The 16,240-nt window shown below is 43.3% G+C and overlaps 1 protein-coding gene across 4 annotated transcripts in view; it reads right to left on the bottom strand.

Moving 5' to 3' along the window:
• The window catches only part of CTNNAL1 (catenin alpha like 1), a 77,314-nt gene that overhangs the window by 14,120 nt on the left and 46,954 nt on the right, over positions 1-16,240 (bottom strand). For all 4 annotated transcript variants that reach the window (XM_083749689.1, XM_083749690.1, XM_083749687.1 and 1 more), the window contains 7 exons: positions 14,472-14,561; positions 13,475-13,645; positions 11,341-11,541; positions 8,760-8,846; positions 7,099-7,257; positions 4,549-4,641; positions 1,768-1,918 (listed from right to left, as the gene is read on the bottom strand). In XM_083749689.1, the coding sequence (XP_083605815.1) occupies positions 1,768-1,918; positions 4,549-4,641; positions 7,099-7,257; positions 8,760-8,846; positions 11,341-11,541; positions 13,475-13,645; positions 14,472-14,561 (952 nt within the window). The remainder of the gene's footprint in view (positions 1-1,767; positions 1,919-4,548; positions 4,642-7,098; positions 7,258-8,759; positions 8,847-11,340; positions 11,542-13,474; positions 13,646-14,471; positions 14,562-16,240) is intronic.

Here is a 16,240-nt window from a genome sequence, read left to right as displayed (position 1 = left end):
ATCCCATCCAAGCCGAAAGGATAGCAGTTTAAAAATCAAATAGCTACATTCACTACATTGTGGAGCGAACAGAATGAGAGCAGACAGTACAGAAATAAAAGGGTGTTTCTTTTGCAAGAACACTGGACAGTTTAGGTCAGACAGAAAGAAAGAAAGGCGTCTCTTTACAACCCCCTCGCAAAAAAATAAAAATAAATGTTTCCATTGTTTTGTATTACTAAGCATTTCCTGAAATTAATGCTTGAAAGTTTATTGTTGCATCTCCATAAAAAGCAAAACCTATAAAGTACTCTCACTGTATAACATTTATCCCTCTAAAATAGTGGTTTTCAAACTGTACCACCTGGGAGCTCTTTCAAAGGTTTATCAGGGCTCCTCAGTGTTGGACAAGCTACTTTAAAAAGCCTTCCTTGCAAAGTGCAGCCTCAGGAGAAACTGCAGGGTACATCATACAATATAACCCCAATTAACACGGAGCAACTGCTAGGCCCAAGAAGTGAAAATGCACACAGGAACATCCCCCAGAATCCTATGCAATGTGCAGGAGCTCCAAGGCTGACTAGCAGGGGCTCCTCAGTTGTCCAGTCCAAAGAGATAGGGTTCCTTGAGGTGCGAAGCTCAAACTCACTTCTTTTAAAGCATTAACTGTGAGCATGATCACACCAGATTTATGGAACGCTCCTTGTCAGATTCAAGGAACCCCGAATTTACAAAAGGTTCAATTTCAAAATCATACTTGTTAGCCTGGTTTGCACGTGAACAACAAACCACGGCTAGAATTATGAGCATGAGCTGCAGTGAGCCTAAGATTTCCGTACCACCCACTCCCTGTTGGCGCAGCTGCAAGGAGGCCAAAAGTTTCCACTTCTGTCCAAACCGTAAATTTTGTTAACTATGTTTAGTGAAAGCGAGTCAGCTTTATAAGCTATGGGTTCGGAGCTGGCTTGCTCACACTAACCATTACATATCTTTCAGTGCCAGACAAAAATGTTTCTCTATACCCAGGCCTTTGGAGAGGGGTTATTGGTCTGTTTTTATATATTTTGTGTTCTCATTTTGTATATTTATGTTGTGAACCACCCTGTGATCTTGAGATGAACATACATATTTATATACCACCACCATCACCATCACCATCACCATCATAGCTAAAACTAAATGCAGTCTCCCCACGTATGGGCATCATAAAAAGCTCTAAAGCAGATATGAAAAGTTTTTAAGCTGCTCCTTCCAGCCATATAAGGGGAGCATGTTGAGACCACGACTCCCTGCAACTCGTCCTCATAAAACTAAACCATGGTTTAGCGCTACGTGCTAGCACAGCCAATATTTCCCTGAAAAGGGGAAACCAGACTGATTCAAAGTGACTATCTAGAGTTATTATTTAGCTACTTCACACTAGCACAGCATCATGGATACTCCAAAGTTTGCTGGGCTAATAAATGCAATAGTAAATTACGTGTTTCTAAACACTCAGTGGACATATGCCAATAAGCTCTGCCAACTGGGCCTCCATGTCAATTTATCTGCTGCCTCTGGAGCTGCGTATTTGCTCTGCAGGCTTCACAATTTGCAACGTAGCAAATACCTATGGAGCTGCGTAAAATGTTAAGTGACTCCAAGTTGTCCTTTGTTGACCTTATAAAGGATTCAACTTCGATCCTCAAACCCATCTTGCCTAGAGTACTCAGAATACGCGTGTGCTGTAAGCTGGTAGCTTGTATTTAAGGACAGTAGGTTGTCTGCATCTAAGAACAGCTCTCTCACCTCGTCTTCCTTCAAACACATCACTGATTTCTCTTAAGAGCAAGGAGATGTCAGTCAGCTGTGACTCCCAGGCTTCGCAGAACACATCCAGATTTTCTTTTGCAATCTTGCTGGAAGGATGCAGCGTCAGGGTTTCTGCAGCAGAAATTATCTGAAGGAAAGAAAGCAGATCTTGCCATGTAACCAGAAATTGCTAATCAGCATCCACCCCCAGAGGCAAAGAATAAACAGCCTCTCATTTGTATTTAAAAAGGGCCGCTGTAGCATTTGCTTGGCACAGCTTTGCAAACACTAAGGACATTCAATGGGAGCACATTGTGCAAAACTGTTCTGAACAAACAGCTTTCTTAAATTGAGTGAACTGAGAAAAACCACTTAATATAATTAATCACGACAATTTCACAGATTATTATTAATTTACATAATGCATTCATATTAAAGGCAAAAAAGGTTCACCGGAATTGGTAGAACGTCTGTAAGAAGAGCTTTATCACATCACAGATGTGCAGTACTGCAGATGAGAGCCCAGATGTTGTTCCACGGAAACTATACTGCACCTGTGGAACACTGGTTACTAAAAATGATCCTAAAACTAACATTCCCTTTTGTCCCAAAACAATTTTGCTACTCAGATGTTCATGAAATCTATCTAATATGGAATTCACATAGAATTTAGCACAGAGGATTTGCAGCAAAGACAACTTGCCAACGCTTTGGATAGAAAGCAGTATCAGGATGCATGAGCCAATGGTCTGATTGGTGTAAAGTAGCCTCATTTGTTCAGAGCAAGTCTAAATTCTGGCCTTCCACTATGGTCCAGTACAGATTGAGTATGTATTCTTTCTCCTCTCTCTGAAGAGAATTCCCTGTGGGTGTTAACTGCAAAATTACTATAACACTGAAGAAAATCATTCCAAAGGGTTATACCATCAGTACTTGACCCCAGCAAAATCAAATTAGATTAATAAAAATGGGATTGGGTCAGTGCTGAAAGTGTAATACTTTGCAAAGGATGTCGTGTGTTCAGAGGTTCAGAGTAGTGATGTGAGGTGAGAATATTCTCCACAAAATGTAAATTCTAATGTAAGAACCAGTTTTACAACCCACATTTAAAAAATCTAGTGAACAGTAAGTCAAGCTGTGATACTGCCAGTTTAAGTAATGAATAATGATTTTTTTTTTTAAATCCAGTTACGTTACTGGGCATTGTGTCATTCACCATTGGCACTTCTGAAATGTGAGCTACAATTTTTTTTTTATTTTTTTAGTTTTAAAAATGCTATTCATTTAATTTGATGAACATTTGAATTCATATGTATTTCAGCTACATGTAATAGCCTTTTTTCTATTTTGGTGTGATCTTATTCTTAGCAATTCTATAGCCTTGGCCATACAGTGTGATTTTTATTTTTATTTTTTACAGAAAGTAGCTTTAATGCTTTATACACTTAAAATATGTAGGCCTATACAATTATGTGTAACAGCATGTGAGGTGGCCTTGATTTAAACAGTTGACATTTCTATATTTTTATTTGGTGCCAGTAACTGGTTTTTGCAGTGCCATTCAATGGTACAAGGTGCCATTTACCAGAGACTGACATGCTGAAATATATTATCATATAATGATAATATATTTAATGTTAATGGCTTCTTTTTTATATGTATGTATATAGTTTTGTTCATCAAGCTATGTTTTAGTCACCAAAACAGTTATTAAGTGTTACAGCAATTAGAAGCACAAGATAGCCTATTACTGAATTTACTTGTATCAAACCTTAACATACCAATTGTATTTTTTGACTTGTTCTAATGGAACAACATGTTCTAATGGAAGAATAAAGTATGATTTAACTACTGACTTTCCTTATACCAAACCTTAACATGACAATTACTGGTGCCATCACCTTAGAAAGGTTTAAAGCGCATTAAAATTATATCATTTTCAATGCATTAAAATGAATATTCTCCTATTTTAAATGAAAATTATTTAATATTCTCATTAATCGAGAATATTCTTCAAAGGATTATTCTTGAGAATTTAACATCACTAGTTTGGAGTGCCAAGAGCTGGAACGGAATCTGTTCACAGCTGCAAAAGTGCTCACTGCTAGGCTCCTTCACAAAGGACGCTGCTTAAAAATATGGCATACTATACGAAAGGAACTAAGAGATAGTGAAATAGAAAAAGAGATATTAAATTGGTCTCCTTTTGTAAAGTCCATGTAGACTGGGAGTAATACTGATGCACATTAATACAGTGGTACCTCAGGTTACATATGCTTCAGGTTACAGACTCCACTAACCCAGAAATATTACCTCAGGTTAAGAACTTTGCTTCAGGATGAGAACAGAAATCGTGTGGCGGCAGCAGGAGGCCCCATTAGCTAAAGTGGTGCTTCAGGTTAAGAACAGTTTCAGGTTAAGAACTGACCTCCGGAACGAATTAAGTACGTAACCAGAGGTACCACTGTATAAATCCATTTAATCTGATCTGCTAGATGAAGGAAATCAGCTTGAATGTGTAATGACTGATGAGCAGGTGGACTGATTAAAAGGTAACATCAGAACTCGTCAATTTGATACAGGGGGAAAAAAATCTGTAGCAGCAGTAGAGGCTAAGCTGTTGCTAGTGGTCATCACCCAAAAGCTTATGGCACAGGAGTTCAATGCCTCTTAGCTGTGCTGTTTCTAAAGCTGGATGTGTCCAAAATGAGATACCGTAGGCACACGTCTGCCTTGAAAGCATCTCTTTCAACACCGCAAGGTAAAAATGACACCTACCTGAGGCCCCGTCACGTGAAAAGTGTCTTCTGCATGTAGACAAGTAATTTCCAGTGGCTCTGTTCCGGAGACATGCCTCAATAAATGACATATCTAGGAAACGAAGCAGGAAAAGCCACCTACCAATTATGGGATTGTTATGGAAAGACAACGTAGAAATTATATTGGTGCCAAATGAAAGCTTTTAGAACTCAGAAACTCCTGCTGATAACCTAGATCTCTGCTGAACGGCTAAAAAGCTAAGGGGAAAGGAGCAGTGATTGACCTTCCTGCCCCTCCATCACTTATCTCCTGAACTCTGGTCCCCTAGAGCTTTTTTCTTTGCCTCAGCTGGTGCAAATGTGCAGGTGGGTAGCCAGGCAAAGGGATAATCTTATCTGTCTCCTCCAATTCTCTCCCTCCTCCTCCTGCCCCTTAGACATTTGACACTGAAATCAAGCATGGGATTCCAGCTTGGCCCCTGAACATGCTTAGCATCCCTGCATTGCAGCAGGTTGTTCTAGAATGATGAACCTCCCAACTCTACAATTCTACAATGCTAAATCAATAGCACTGGAAGCTTGGCTGCAGTGGCCCCACAGTCATTTTGCACAGTGTTGATTCTAGAGCCATAATACACTAAGGTCAGAAACTAGTTTCACTACAGCACCACTTTGTAGAACAAGGCAGAGGGGCAGCATATATATATAAAAAAACACTCCCCAACTAAGGTGACCCACCTACAAGGTCTGATGCCCCATATGAGATTTCCCCTTTCAACTCTAAGGGTGGTCACAGAGATGGTACCTCCTAGGAAGCCACATCTGGACCAGGAACATACCCTAAGAACATGATTTGCAACTCTGATATGCATGACAGAATGTGTAAAGGATCCCTGGACAGTTAGGTCCAGTCAAAGGCAACTATGGGGTTGCGGTGCTCATCTCGCTTTCAGGCCGAGGGAGCCGGCATTTGTCCACAGACAGCTTTCCGGGTCATGTGGCCAGCAGGACTAAACCGCTTCTGGCACAACGGAACACCGTGATGGAAACCGGAGCGCACGGAATAATAATAATAATAATAATAATAATAATAATAATAATAATATTAATACCCCGCCCATCTGGCTGGGCTTCCCCAGCCACTCTGGACGGCTTCCAAAAAAAATATTAAAATACTGTAATATATCAAACATTAAAAGCTTCCCTAAACAGGGCTGCCTTCAGATGTCTTCTAAAAGTCTGGTAGTTGTTCTCTTTGACATCTGTTGGGAGGGCGATCCACAGGGAAGGCGCCACTACCGAGAAGGCCCTCTGCCTGGTTCCCTGTAACTTGGCTTCTCGCAGTGAGGGAACCGCCAGAAGGCCCTTGGAGCTGGACCGCAGTGTCCGGGCAGAACAATGGGGGTGGAGACGCTCCTTCAGATATACTGGACCGAGGCCGTTTAGGGATTTAAAGGTCAACACCAACACTTTGAATTGTGCTCGGAAACGTATTGGGAGCCAATGTAGGTCTTTCTACATTGTTTACCTTCCCGTCGGAGTGGTACCTATTTAACTTCTTGCACTTTGATGTGCTTTCATACTGCTAGGTGGGCAGGAGCTGGGACTGAGCAATGGGAGCTCACCCTTTCGCAGGGATTCGAACCACTGACCTTCTGATCGGCAAGCCCAAGAAGCTCAGTGGTTTAGACCACAGCGCCACTCACGTCCCGCTGTCGGATTGTGTATGCTTTTGAGTGACAGTTGCTCAGAATCACACGTGGGGAGTTTGTTGTTGCGCTCAAGGTCTGCTTGTTTGGCATTCCAAAGGCATCTGTTTGGCCATGGTGAGACCAGAATAGTGGAGTAGGTGAGCCACTGGCCTAATGCTGTGGCTGAAAGAAAAAAGTTGGGGAGAACCACTGGCCTAATACAAGGCTCCTCTTACTTTTTTTTTAATGCTGTGCTACGTATGTTAGGGAAGGGACGCAGGTGGCGCTGTGGGTTAAACCACAGAGCCTAGGACTTGCCGATCAGAAAGTCGGCGGTTCGAATCCCCGCGATGGAGTGAGCTCTCATTGCTTGATTCCTACTCCTGCCAACCTAGCAGTTCAAAAGCATGTCAAAGTGCAAATAGATAAATAGGTACCACTCTGGCGGGAAGATAAACAGGGTTTCCGTGTGCTGCTCTGGTTCGCCAGAAGCGGCTTAGCCATGCTGGCCACATGACCCAGAAGCTGTACACCGGCTCCCTCTGCCAATAAAGCGAGATGAGCACCGCAACCCCAGAGTCGGCCACGACTGGAACTAATGGTCAGGGGTCCCTTTACCTTTATGTTAATGTGCTCCCCCATCCCTGAGTCCAAGCAAAGCACAGAACAGGCAAACTTGAGAACCGTGGTACTGCAGGGCCTAACAGCCTAGTCAACTGATGCCCCAGCCCTGGGGTGTGGGGGCATGGGCATGCATGTGGAGTCGGAACCTGCACAAATTTCACAGGTGTGCCCCAAACCGACAAAAACTCAAGACCGCTTTAAATCTTAATATTAAAACATTTTTGAACATGTTCATGAACATGATGCCAACTTACTTCAATTAACTGTTCTTTCTGTTCAGAGAGCTTACAGCTGTGTTCTGCAACTGCCTCTATGTTTCCTTCTGTCCCGCAGATCTTCAGAGCTTTCAGAACAAGGTGGTCAGAATGGTATTTTATCACATCTGCTGCGACAGATGTTGCTGCACTGTGAAGCTTTGATATATATATTTTGGGGGGAGGAGAAGAAAGAAAGAAAGAAAGAAAGAAAGAAAGAAAGAAAGAAAGAAAGAAAGAAAGAAAGAAAAGAAAGAAACCAGTAGGTTACAACACCAGATTGCCTGTGGTGGACAATTCAGAGCAAATTAAGACTGGGCGAGATGTACAAAACTTCCATTATTATGCATCATTCTTTTTCCAATTCCTCATCACAAAAAAAGAATTAAAGAATTGCGATCAGTCTCACAGAGTGTGGTGGGGCAGAGATGTTTGCCCGACCTCCCGGAGTTGTTGCTGGCTACCCAGAAGCTGAGGGGTGAGGCAGCAGTGCATTGGAGACATTGCTGTGCCCGCACAACTACAGGAACAATGGGTTGGCTCCACCAGAGCACTTGTGCTGAGCTGCCTTCCCCACCACATCATCCCTCCCAGTAAGCAGCAGCAACTCACCTGCCAGGTCAGTTAAGCATCTCCAACCTAACCTTCCCTCCATTACTGGTAGTTGTGTTTAACTGTAAACTGATGTGTCTTATTTTTCCATGCATACGTCTAGCTGTCCTTCTTAAGGTGGGCTCAGAGCACCTTACCTGGGGCTCCCAAAAACACCCTGACTGGCACTTAGGTTCAATAATGCCACAGCCCAAGGCGCTACCAGAGCATCCACTGGGAAATAAACTACATAAGAAGAATAAAACCTGAGCCATGCGAGTCCGAATTCGAAAATATTACTTAGCAATGTGTGTATTCAGGTCATGCTAGCAGGCTTCTATGCAGGTAATTACTTCAAGATAACCTCACAATATAAAATTTAAAAAATCCTTCCAGTAGCACCTTAAAGGTAAAGGGACCCCTGACCATTAGGTCCAGTCGTGACCGACTCTGGGGTTGCGGCGCTCATCTCGCTTTATTGGCTGAGGGAGCCGGCGTACAGCTTCCGGGTCATGTGGCCAGCATGACTAAGCCGCTTCTGGTGAACCAGAGCAGCACACGGAAACGCCGTTTACCTTCCCGCCGGAGTGGTGCCTATTTATCTACTTGCACTTTGATGTGCTTTCGAACTGCTAGGTTGGCAAGAGCAGGGACCGAGCAACGGGAGCTCACCCCGTCACGGGGATTCGAACCGCCGACCTGATTGGCAAGTCCTAGGCTCTGTAGTTTAACCCACAGTGTATGAGCTTTCGTGTACATGAACACTTCTTCAGATACTTCTTTGTGTGCATGTACATGAAAGCTCATACCAATAACAAACTTAGCTGGTCTGTCTAAGGTGCTACTGGAAGGAATTTTTTTATTTTGTTTCGACTACAGCAGACCAACATGGCTACCTACTTATATCTTGCAATATAAAAAAGGGGTCAAGTGGTAGATTCAATTAGTTGGAACTACCATCACATGATTATATATCTGCTGAGCCAAGGATTTGTTTTTCAGAAAGTTACACATATCAAAGCCCAAGAAGCTCCCGAAATTTACTGCAGATTGTACTGAACTGCACTTACTTCTCTCTGAAGCTCGGTCATGCATTGACACATTTTTAATATCGCTACTTCCAGATCTTCCGTGACATCCTTTTTCCTCTGACTTTGCTGGAGAGAAACAATTCCCAATCCCGCAGGATGGATTTTTAGGCAATTCAGTCGTTCAAACAATTCACTGTCATAATCATAATTCAAACATGGGTTTGCAAGTAAAAGGTGCAGCCCTATGCATACTGATTTGGAACTTAAGCTCCCTGAACAAAGTGAGACTTTTTTTTGGAGTAAGCAGGGACAGGGATTCCTGCATAATAATAATAATAATAATAATAATAATAATAATAATAATAATATAGTATTTATACCCCGCCCATCTGGCTGAGTTTCCCCAGTCACTCTGGGCGGCTTCCAATCGAGTGTTAAAAACAATACAGCATTAAATATTTAAAACTTCCCTAAACCCTCAGGGTTTCTTCTAATTCTACAATTCCACGATACAAGGGTTCGACTATATACGTTCTGCTTTTTCCAGCATGCTTCTCTGTCACAGAATTAAAGATACAGAGCAATCCACTTTGCTTCTGTTAGACAAGAATTTGTTAGCCAGTCCTGACCATGTGACTTGTTTGTTGTGTTAAAAACAAGGTAAAACCCTGGATGGTTAAGTCCAGTCAAAGGTGGCTATGGGGTTGTGGCGCTCATCTTGCTTTCAGGCAGAGGGAGCCGACGTTTGTCCGCAGACAGCTTTCCAGGTCATGTGGCTAGCATGGCTAAACCGCTTCTGGCACAATGGGACACTGTGACGGAAACCAGAGCACACTGAAACGCCGTTTACCTTCCCGTCGTAGCAGTACCAATTTATCTACTTGCACTGGCATGCTTTCGAACTGCTAGGTTGGCAAGAACTGGGACAGCAATGGGAGTTTACCCCATCGCGGGGATTTGGACCACCGACCTTCTGATCGGCAAGCCCAAGACCACAGCGCCACTCGTGTCCCTTCTGTTTGTTGTGTACGTTAGTGCAGCATAAAAGGTAAGCATCCTGGAAACCCATGACATTATGTGCACCAGTGACCTTGGGCTAAAGGTAAAGGTAAAGGGACCCCCCATTAGGTCCAGTCGTGACCAACTCTGGGGTTGCGGCGCTCATCTCGCTTTATTGGCCGAGGGAGCCGGCGTACAGCTTCCGGGTCATGTGGCCAGCATGACTAAGCTGCTTTTGGCGAACCAGAGCATCGCACGGAAACGCCGTTTACCTTCCCGCCAGACCTATTTATCTACTTGCACTTTGACGTGCTTTTGAACTGCTAGGTTGGCAGGAGCTGGGACCGAGCAACGGGAGCTCACCCCGTCGCGGGGATTCGAACCGCTGACCTTCTGATCGGCAAGTCCTAGGCTCTGTGGTTTAACCCACAGCGCCACCTGCGTCCCTGACCTTGGGCTGCTTGCTCTCTTATCCAAACCTACCCTGCAGGGTTTCTGTAAAATGACAGATTGGGGAAGAAACAGACCGTGTATACTTACTGGAGGTGTGGCCCACAATCCATTGGTAAAATAGTAAAAAGTAAACAAAAACATTTATAAAATGAAAGATCGCTCTACGTTCTGCAGTCCCCGCTCCCAGTCCAATGAGGAATCAACCCCCTGTGCAAACTAACCTAGGGGTAAGCTCAATTCAAACATGATTTTACAAGTTGGATTTACAGATCTAAAACAAACTACCAGCAGGCCAGATTAAGACTGGGTGGTCAGAAAAATAATGGTCCTTTATACTACAAATATGCATCTCTGGTTAAAGGAACCAAAATCTGTTGTCTACGATACAAGCACCCATTGTGCAGCCATTTTACACCTTTTGTTGTGTCTTCACAAGAGGTGAAGCAGGTTAGGCCGAGAGTTGGATATTGACCCAAGTGAGCAAAACAATGAGTTATGTGAATTTAAATGCAAAACTGTACATACTCACAGTATTTATTTTTAGTTCATGAAAGTTTGTACCATAAACCTGAAGATAAAAATTTCTTTTTATGATACCACGAGTCTTATTTTGTGGTACATTATTCTATGTTTACCTTTTGGGGGAAAGGGGCCCTATTTTGGGAACTGCACCAAAGCCCCCAACCATCTTAATCCAGCCTCCATCCAAGGGGCCAGATTCGCATCTATTTAGCAATAGCCATGCTGTAACATCTGGTGCTCCCAAACCATATGTTGGGGCTACCAAGCCAATGTTAATGGAAAGGTTAATCAGACTCCAGAGGACAAATAAATATGTCCAATACAAGTGTATTTTTCTATATTAGCCAACGGTGAGAGGTGTGTGTGTTGTGTGTGTGTGTGTGTATCTGTGCATCTCCAATTATTAGTGTGTGTTTATATCTGGTTTGTGAACGACTGCAAAACACAACTAAACAAAACGACGTTTTAAAAAACCAACGGCAAGGATTATAATTAACTTATGATGTTTGCAATATTGTAATGGGATGTTATTAGGGTTATCAAATAAGCAGTTCTCTGCAAATTGCCCTTGAAGTGTATTTCTTTTCAAGCAAACGTAAATTTATCAGCAATGCTGGGGGGGGGGGGGGGGAAGAAAAAATCTTACAGCATACATCCACGCTGACACCAGCTGCTCCAGTTCCATCTTTGCTTGCTTGGACAGTTCCAAGATGCGCTCTCTATTCTCGTGGCTAGTATAAGCAGAATCAGTAAAATCCTCTGTGTGCTCGAGGACAACACGCAGCATTGCCCGAAGATTTTCCTTTGACAGAAGATAAAGATTCTCCCGCAATCCTTCCACCTTATTCTGTGAAACAGGGCAGGGAGAACCATGAAGACACCTCAAAAAAAAATCATAGAAGACTAACAAGTGTACCATAATGGTTAAGAGCTGTGAATCAAGTACAGTGGTACCTCGGGTTACATACGCTTCAGGTTACATACGCTTCAGGTTACAGACTCCGCTAACCCAGAAATATTACCTCAGGTTAAGAACTTTGCTTCAGGAGAAGAACAGAAATCGTGGTCCGACAGTGCGGAGGCCACATTAGCTGAAGTGGTGCTTCAGGTTAAGAACAGTTTCATGTTAAGAATGGACCTCTGGAACGAATTAAGTACTTGACCCGAGGTACCACTGTAGTCTGCAATTCAGATATAAAACCACTGTTGCCTTGGGCCGGGGGAAGAAGCCACTGGTCCATCATGGCTTTGGGATTTCAACTATTACTAGCATGACTCAGCCTAGCCAATGGCCAGAGACATTATTAATCTCCCACAATGTAATTTTACATACATGTACATGAACCAACCTGGTTCAACCTTCTTTTACTGGGCAGGATGCCATTTGTATGTATTAATGGGTTTTTAGGTTTTTATTCTGTTGTAGCTTTGAACTGGTTCACATGCGCCAACTCCTAGGGACCGAGAAACCTTGCCCCCCCCCAATGTCTCCGCCCCTGGCACCTTGCAATATCATGCGCATGGCATCAGGGTGTTGCATTGCACCCATTTTATGGGCACTGCTTTTCATCTTTGTACTACTTTGTAGGTTGCCTTGGGTTACTTTTTGAAGAAAAAGAGGGAAATGATAAAATGTAAATAATAATAATTATATACATGATGCATTTACTTCAACCCTAATCAGTGCAGCAGGATGAAAATACACTTTTCTAAGACGATATACAAAAGAAATACAAGTGGCACATGAGGAATGCATGGCTATATTTCATCCAATGCCCTTGGGGATATGAATTTCAAAAGGTTGCAGAGTTTAGTGGGATAATAAGAACAGAGGTGGGGAACCTGTGGCCATCCAGATGTTGTTGAGCTACAACTTCCATCGTTTCTAACCACTGGCCATGGCTGATGGGAGCTGGAGTCCAAGAATATCTGGACTCCACATGCAACACTAATAGAACACAGGCAACATTCAACATTAATAGCTGTGCATAACACTGCCATATGAACCATGTGCCACTCCACAAGTAGCACTGGCTATCAATCCACCTCAAAAAATAAAAAAATATGGGTTGAATGGTGGAAATTGGTCAAACTACAGCAACACCTACTCCATACAGTGACCATATGGGGCAGCACCAACAATGTCATATTTCAAAGGAGCATAGCATGGTGCTATGCCTCTCAAATTGGATTTGTCTTTATATTAACTTAGAACACCTTCAGTAATATCATTCACAGCAGAAACTATTAATAATAGTAGTAGTAATAATAATAATTTTTATTTTTATTTTTACCCCGCCCTCCCTGGCCAAAACCAGGCTCAGAGCGGCTAAATATATAACACATTAACATAAAATCAGGCAGTCAATTAAAATACATCCTAAAATCAGATCAGGATCAGAATAAAATCCAATCAGATGGCAACCCGCAGATTAGGGTTGGGGACCTTAAATACTCACCAGTGTTCTTGGGTTAATTTTTTTGAATTTTGTTGCACGAAAGGCAGACAAAACTCTGGCACCTACTGCCAGTTATCTGGTATTTGAAACTGAACAGCATTCATTTTAGTTCTACACACAGAGTTCCTTAATATATAAAAGGGCCCTTAGTACCACTGTGGTTCCATGAAAGAGTGCCTCCTGTTTTCCCTTGGAGGAAACTTCTATTGCTCATCAATCCAAGTTGCAGAAGGTGGTTTTCTGCTCATGTGTCTCCACCTAGGGATTTAAGCCACACTCTCAAAACCAAAACAAAAAAACCCCTCACTATTTTGTCCTTACCTTGAATTCCTTGATGCCAGTATAGATGCTCACTGGGCCTGGTTCATTCTCTCCACTGGGTCGAGAGTCTGTTACAATCTCTATTACCTGCTCCAAAGCTAGTCTCATCCTGTGGAACACGGCTCCTTTGTTTACACGTGCTGATTCGCAGTCAGGATGTCTTAAACAGGTCTTGGAAACAAAGGTTGAAAAATAAAATAATAATAATAATAATAATTTATTATTTGTACCCCGCCCATCTGGCTGTGTTTCCCCAGTCACTCTGGGTGGCTTCCACAGAGACCGAAAATACACTAAAATGTCACACATTAAAAACTTCCCTGAACAGGGCTGCCTTAAGATGACTTCTGAATGTCAGGTAGTTGTTTATCACTTTGACATCTGATGGGAGGGCGTTCCACAGGGCGGGCGCCACTACCGAGAAGGCCCTCTTCCTGGTTCCCTGTGGATTTGCTTCTCGCAATGAGGGAACCACCAGAAGGCCCTCGGCGCTGGACCTCAGCGTCCGGGCAGAACAATGGGCGTGGAGACGCTCCTTCAGGTATTATCCAGGCGTCTCTGTGCAGTTTGCAGGCAGGGGCAGACTTTGGCCTTTCAAATTTCAGCAGCGCCCTGCGCAAGGCCAAAATTCTGCGCCTTCCAGCCTCTCGCCTCCAATTCTGTGTGTGAACTACACCTTCAAGATTTGTGGCACCCTGCGCCCTCTGCCCCGGCTCAGCTCCCGGTACAGAGGAACCAGAGGCACTGCCTTAAATCAGCTTCTGCTGCAGGGAAGAATCTCTCTATCCTCTGCTTCCTTCCCTCAAGCAAAATAGTCTAGGCTGCTTATCAATCCCACCAATTAGTCAGCCATTGCATTTGTCAACACTGCCTTTTGGAAAGCCCTCTAGCCTCCCTATGCGTTGGCTGGTGTTGCTTCAGTCAATTTCTTCTCTGCTGCAGCAAAGAGGCTCCCAAAGTCTTTGCTCTGCTAATGTCACATGAGTAAAGGAGTTACCTTGGAAGCAGTGAGAAGCATCATGGTACATTTCTCGAGAATAGCCCTTGCCGCTGCCATCTTGGCCTTTTTCTTTTCGTCTTTCAGATCCTAAGGAAAGAAAACGAAAACACTCTTGGTGGGTAGCCAGTCAAAGAGCTTAGCTACTTCCTTATCTAATGACGAGGTATTTGGACAGCTTTTCTGTAAAATTCGGGTGGAATTAAACATTATGGCTGAACTCTATTATCTGTTTGCAGGCTTCAGATATATCTACACTACCAACCTACATAGTTTTTAGTACAGATTAACTGTTGTGGCTCTCCAGCCCAGCACCCAGAGAACTGTAGTTTGATGAAGCGTTAATCCTGTACTAGAGATCCCCAGCCCTCTCACAGAACTAGTTTCCTCGGCTATCTGTGGAGAGAGGATAACTGTTAGACTAGCTTAACTCTGTGAATTAACTCATCTGAGATAGATCCCATATCTCTGACACCTGAAAGCATTCGATAGATTAAGGTAATACAGTGGTACCTTGGATTACATACGCTTCAGGTTACAGACTCCGCTAACCCAGAAATGGTACCTCGGGTTAAGAACTTTGCTTCAGGATGAGAACAGAAATCGTGCTCCGGCGGCGTGGCGGCAGCAGGAGGCCCCATTAGCTAAAGTGGTGCTTCAGGTTAAGAACAGTTTCAAGTTAAGAACGGACCCCTGGAACGAATTAAGTACTTAACCTGAGGTACCACTGTACTTGAAACGTCCTCCTATAATACGATAAGACTCTACTGATAAATAAAATCCAAAAGACTCAAAATGTAAAATGTGCCGTAATAAGGCAAACATGTTACTGACACCTTTGGACTTCTGGGTCTTCGCTGGTTTAAGATTTACTGACTGATGCAGTTCAACTGTCTTGTCTTTGAAGCTGTATCAGTTTGAGCATGTGTGCCTTTGCCATATAAATCGCCAAGCTACCATGAAATGCGCAATCTCCGTTGAATCACAAATGTTCTTTCACGGAGGAAATATATAAAACATCACATATTTGTCTGCCTTGTTTTGCATTCCATGGGATCTCTCCAGAAGCAACCACAGCCACATGACCCTGTTTAAGCAAGGCTGCGGGGGTGGGGTGGAGGCAACCTTCTGGTTTTGCCTCAGGTGGCAAAAACAAGATGGGCTGCCCTTGACCTAAAGGAAGGAGCAAGTGTTTTGCAGAAAATGGGGCAAGGAAAAGACACAAGAAGGGGGAAATCATACAGAAGAGACCGAACAAAATCCACAAACCTTGGGTCAGGAGAAGCTATATGCTGTGGTGTTTGAGGGTAGGGAATAAAAGTACAGTGGTACCTCAGGTTAAGTACTTAATTCATTCTGGAGGTCCGTACTTAACCTGAAACTCTTCTTAACCTGAAGCACCACTTTAGCTAATGGGGCCTCCTGCTGCTGCCGGAGCATGATTTCTGTTCTCATCCTGAAGCAAAGTTCTTAACCTGAAGCACTATTTCTGGGTTAGCGGAGTCTGTAACCTGAAGCGTATGTAACCTGAAGCGTATGTAACCCGAGGTACCACTGTACTAGGGAAGCTGATCAAGAAGCAGGGAGGCTGAAGGAAATGGCTGCTAGGCTGATACTGTGATACAGGAATCCTGCCAAGTTGCGGCTTCCACTGTTTATTGTGAACTAGCAATCCACGTGGGATCTATTACCAGCAATCAAAGACAAATATGGAATCCAGATAATGGAAACAAACTCACATGGGTCTTTGATTATGTAAAGTCACCCTC

Source organism: Podarcis gaigeae (genome assembly GCF_964106915.1).
Source record: "Podarcis gaigeae genome assembly, chromosome: 7".
Taxonomy (NCBI): Eukaryota; Metazoa; Chordata; class Lepidosauria; order Squamata; family Lacertidae; genus Podarcis; species Podarcis gaigeae.
Note: the sequence above shows the minus strand (reverse complement) of the source record. Positions and strands in the feature narration are given on the sequence as shown.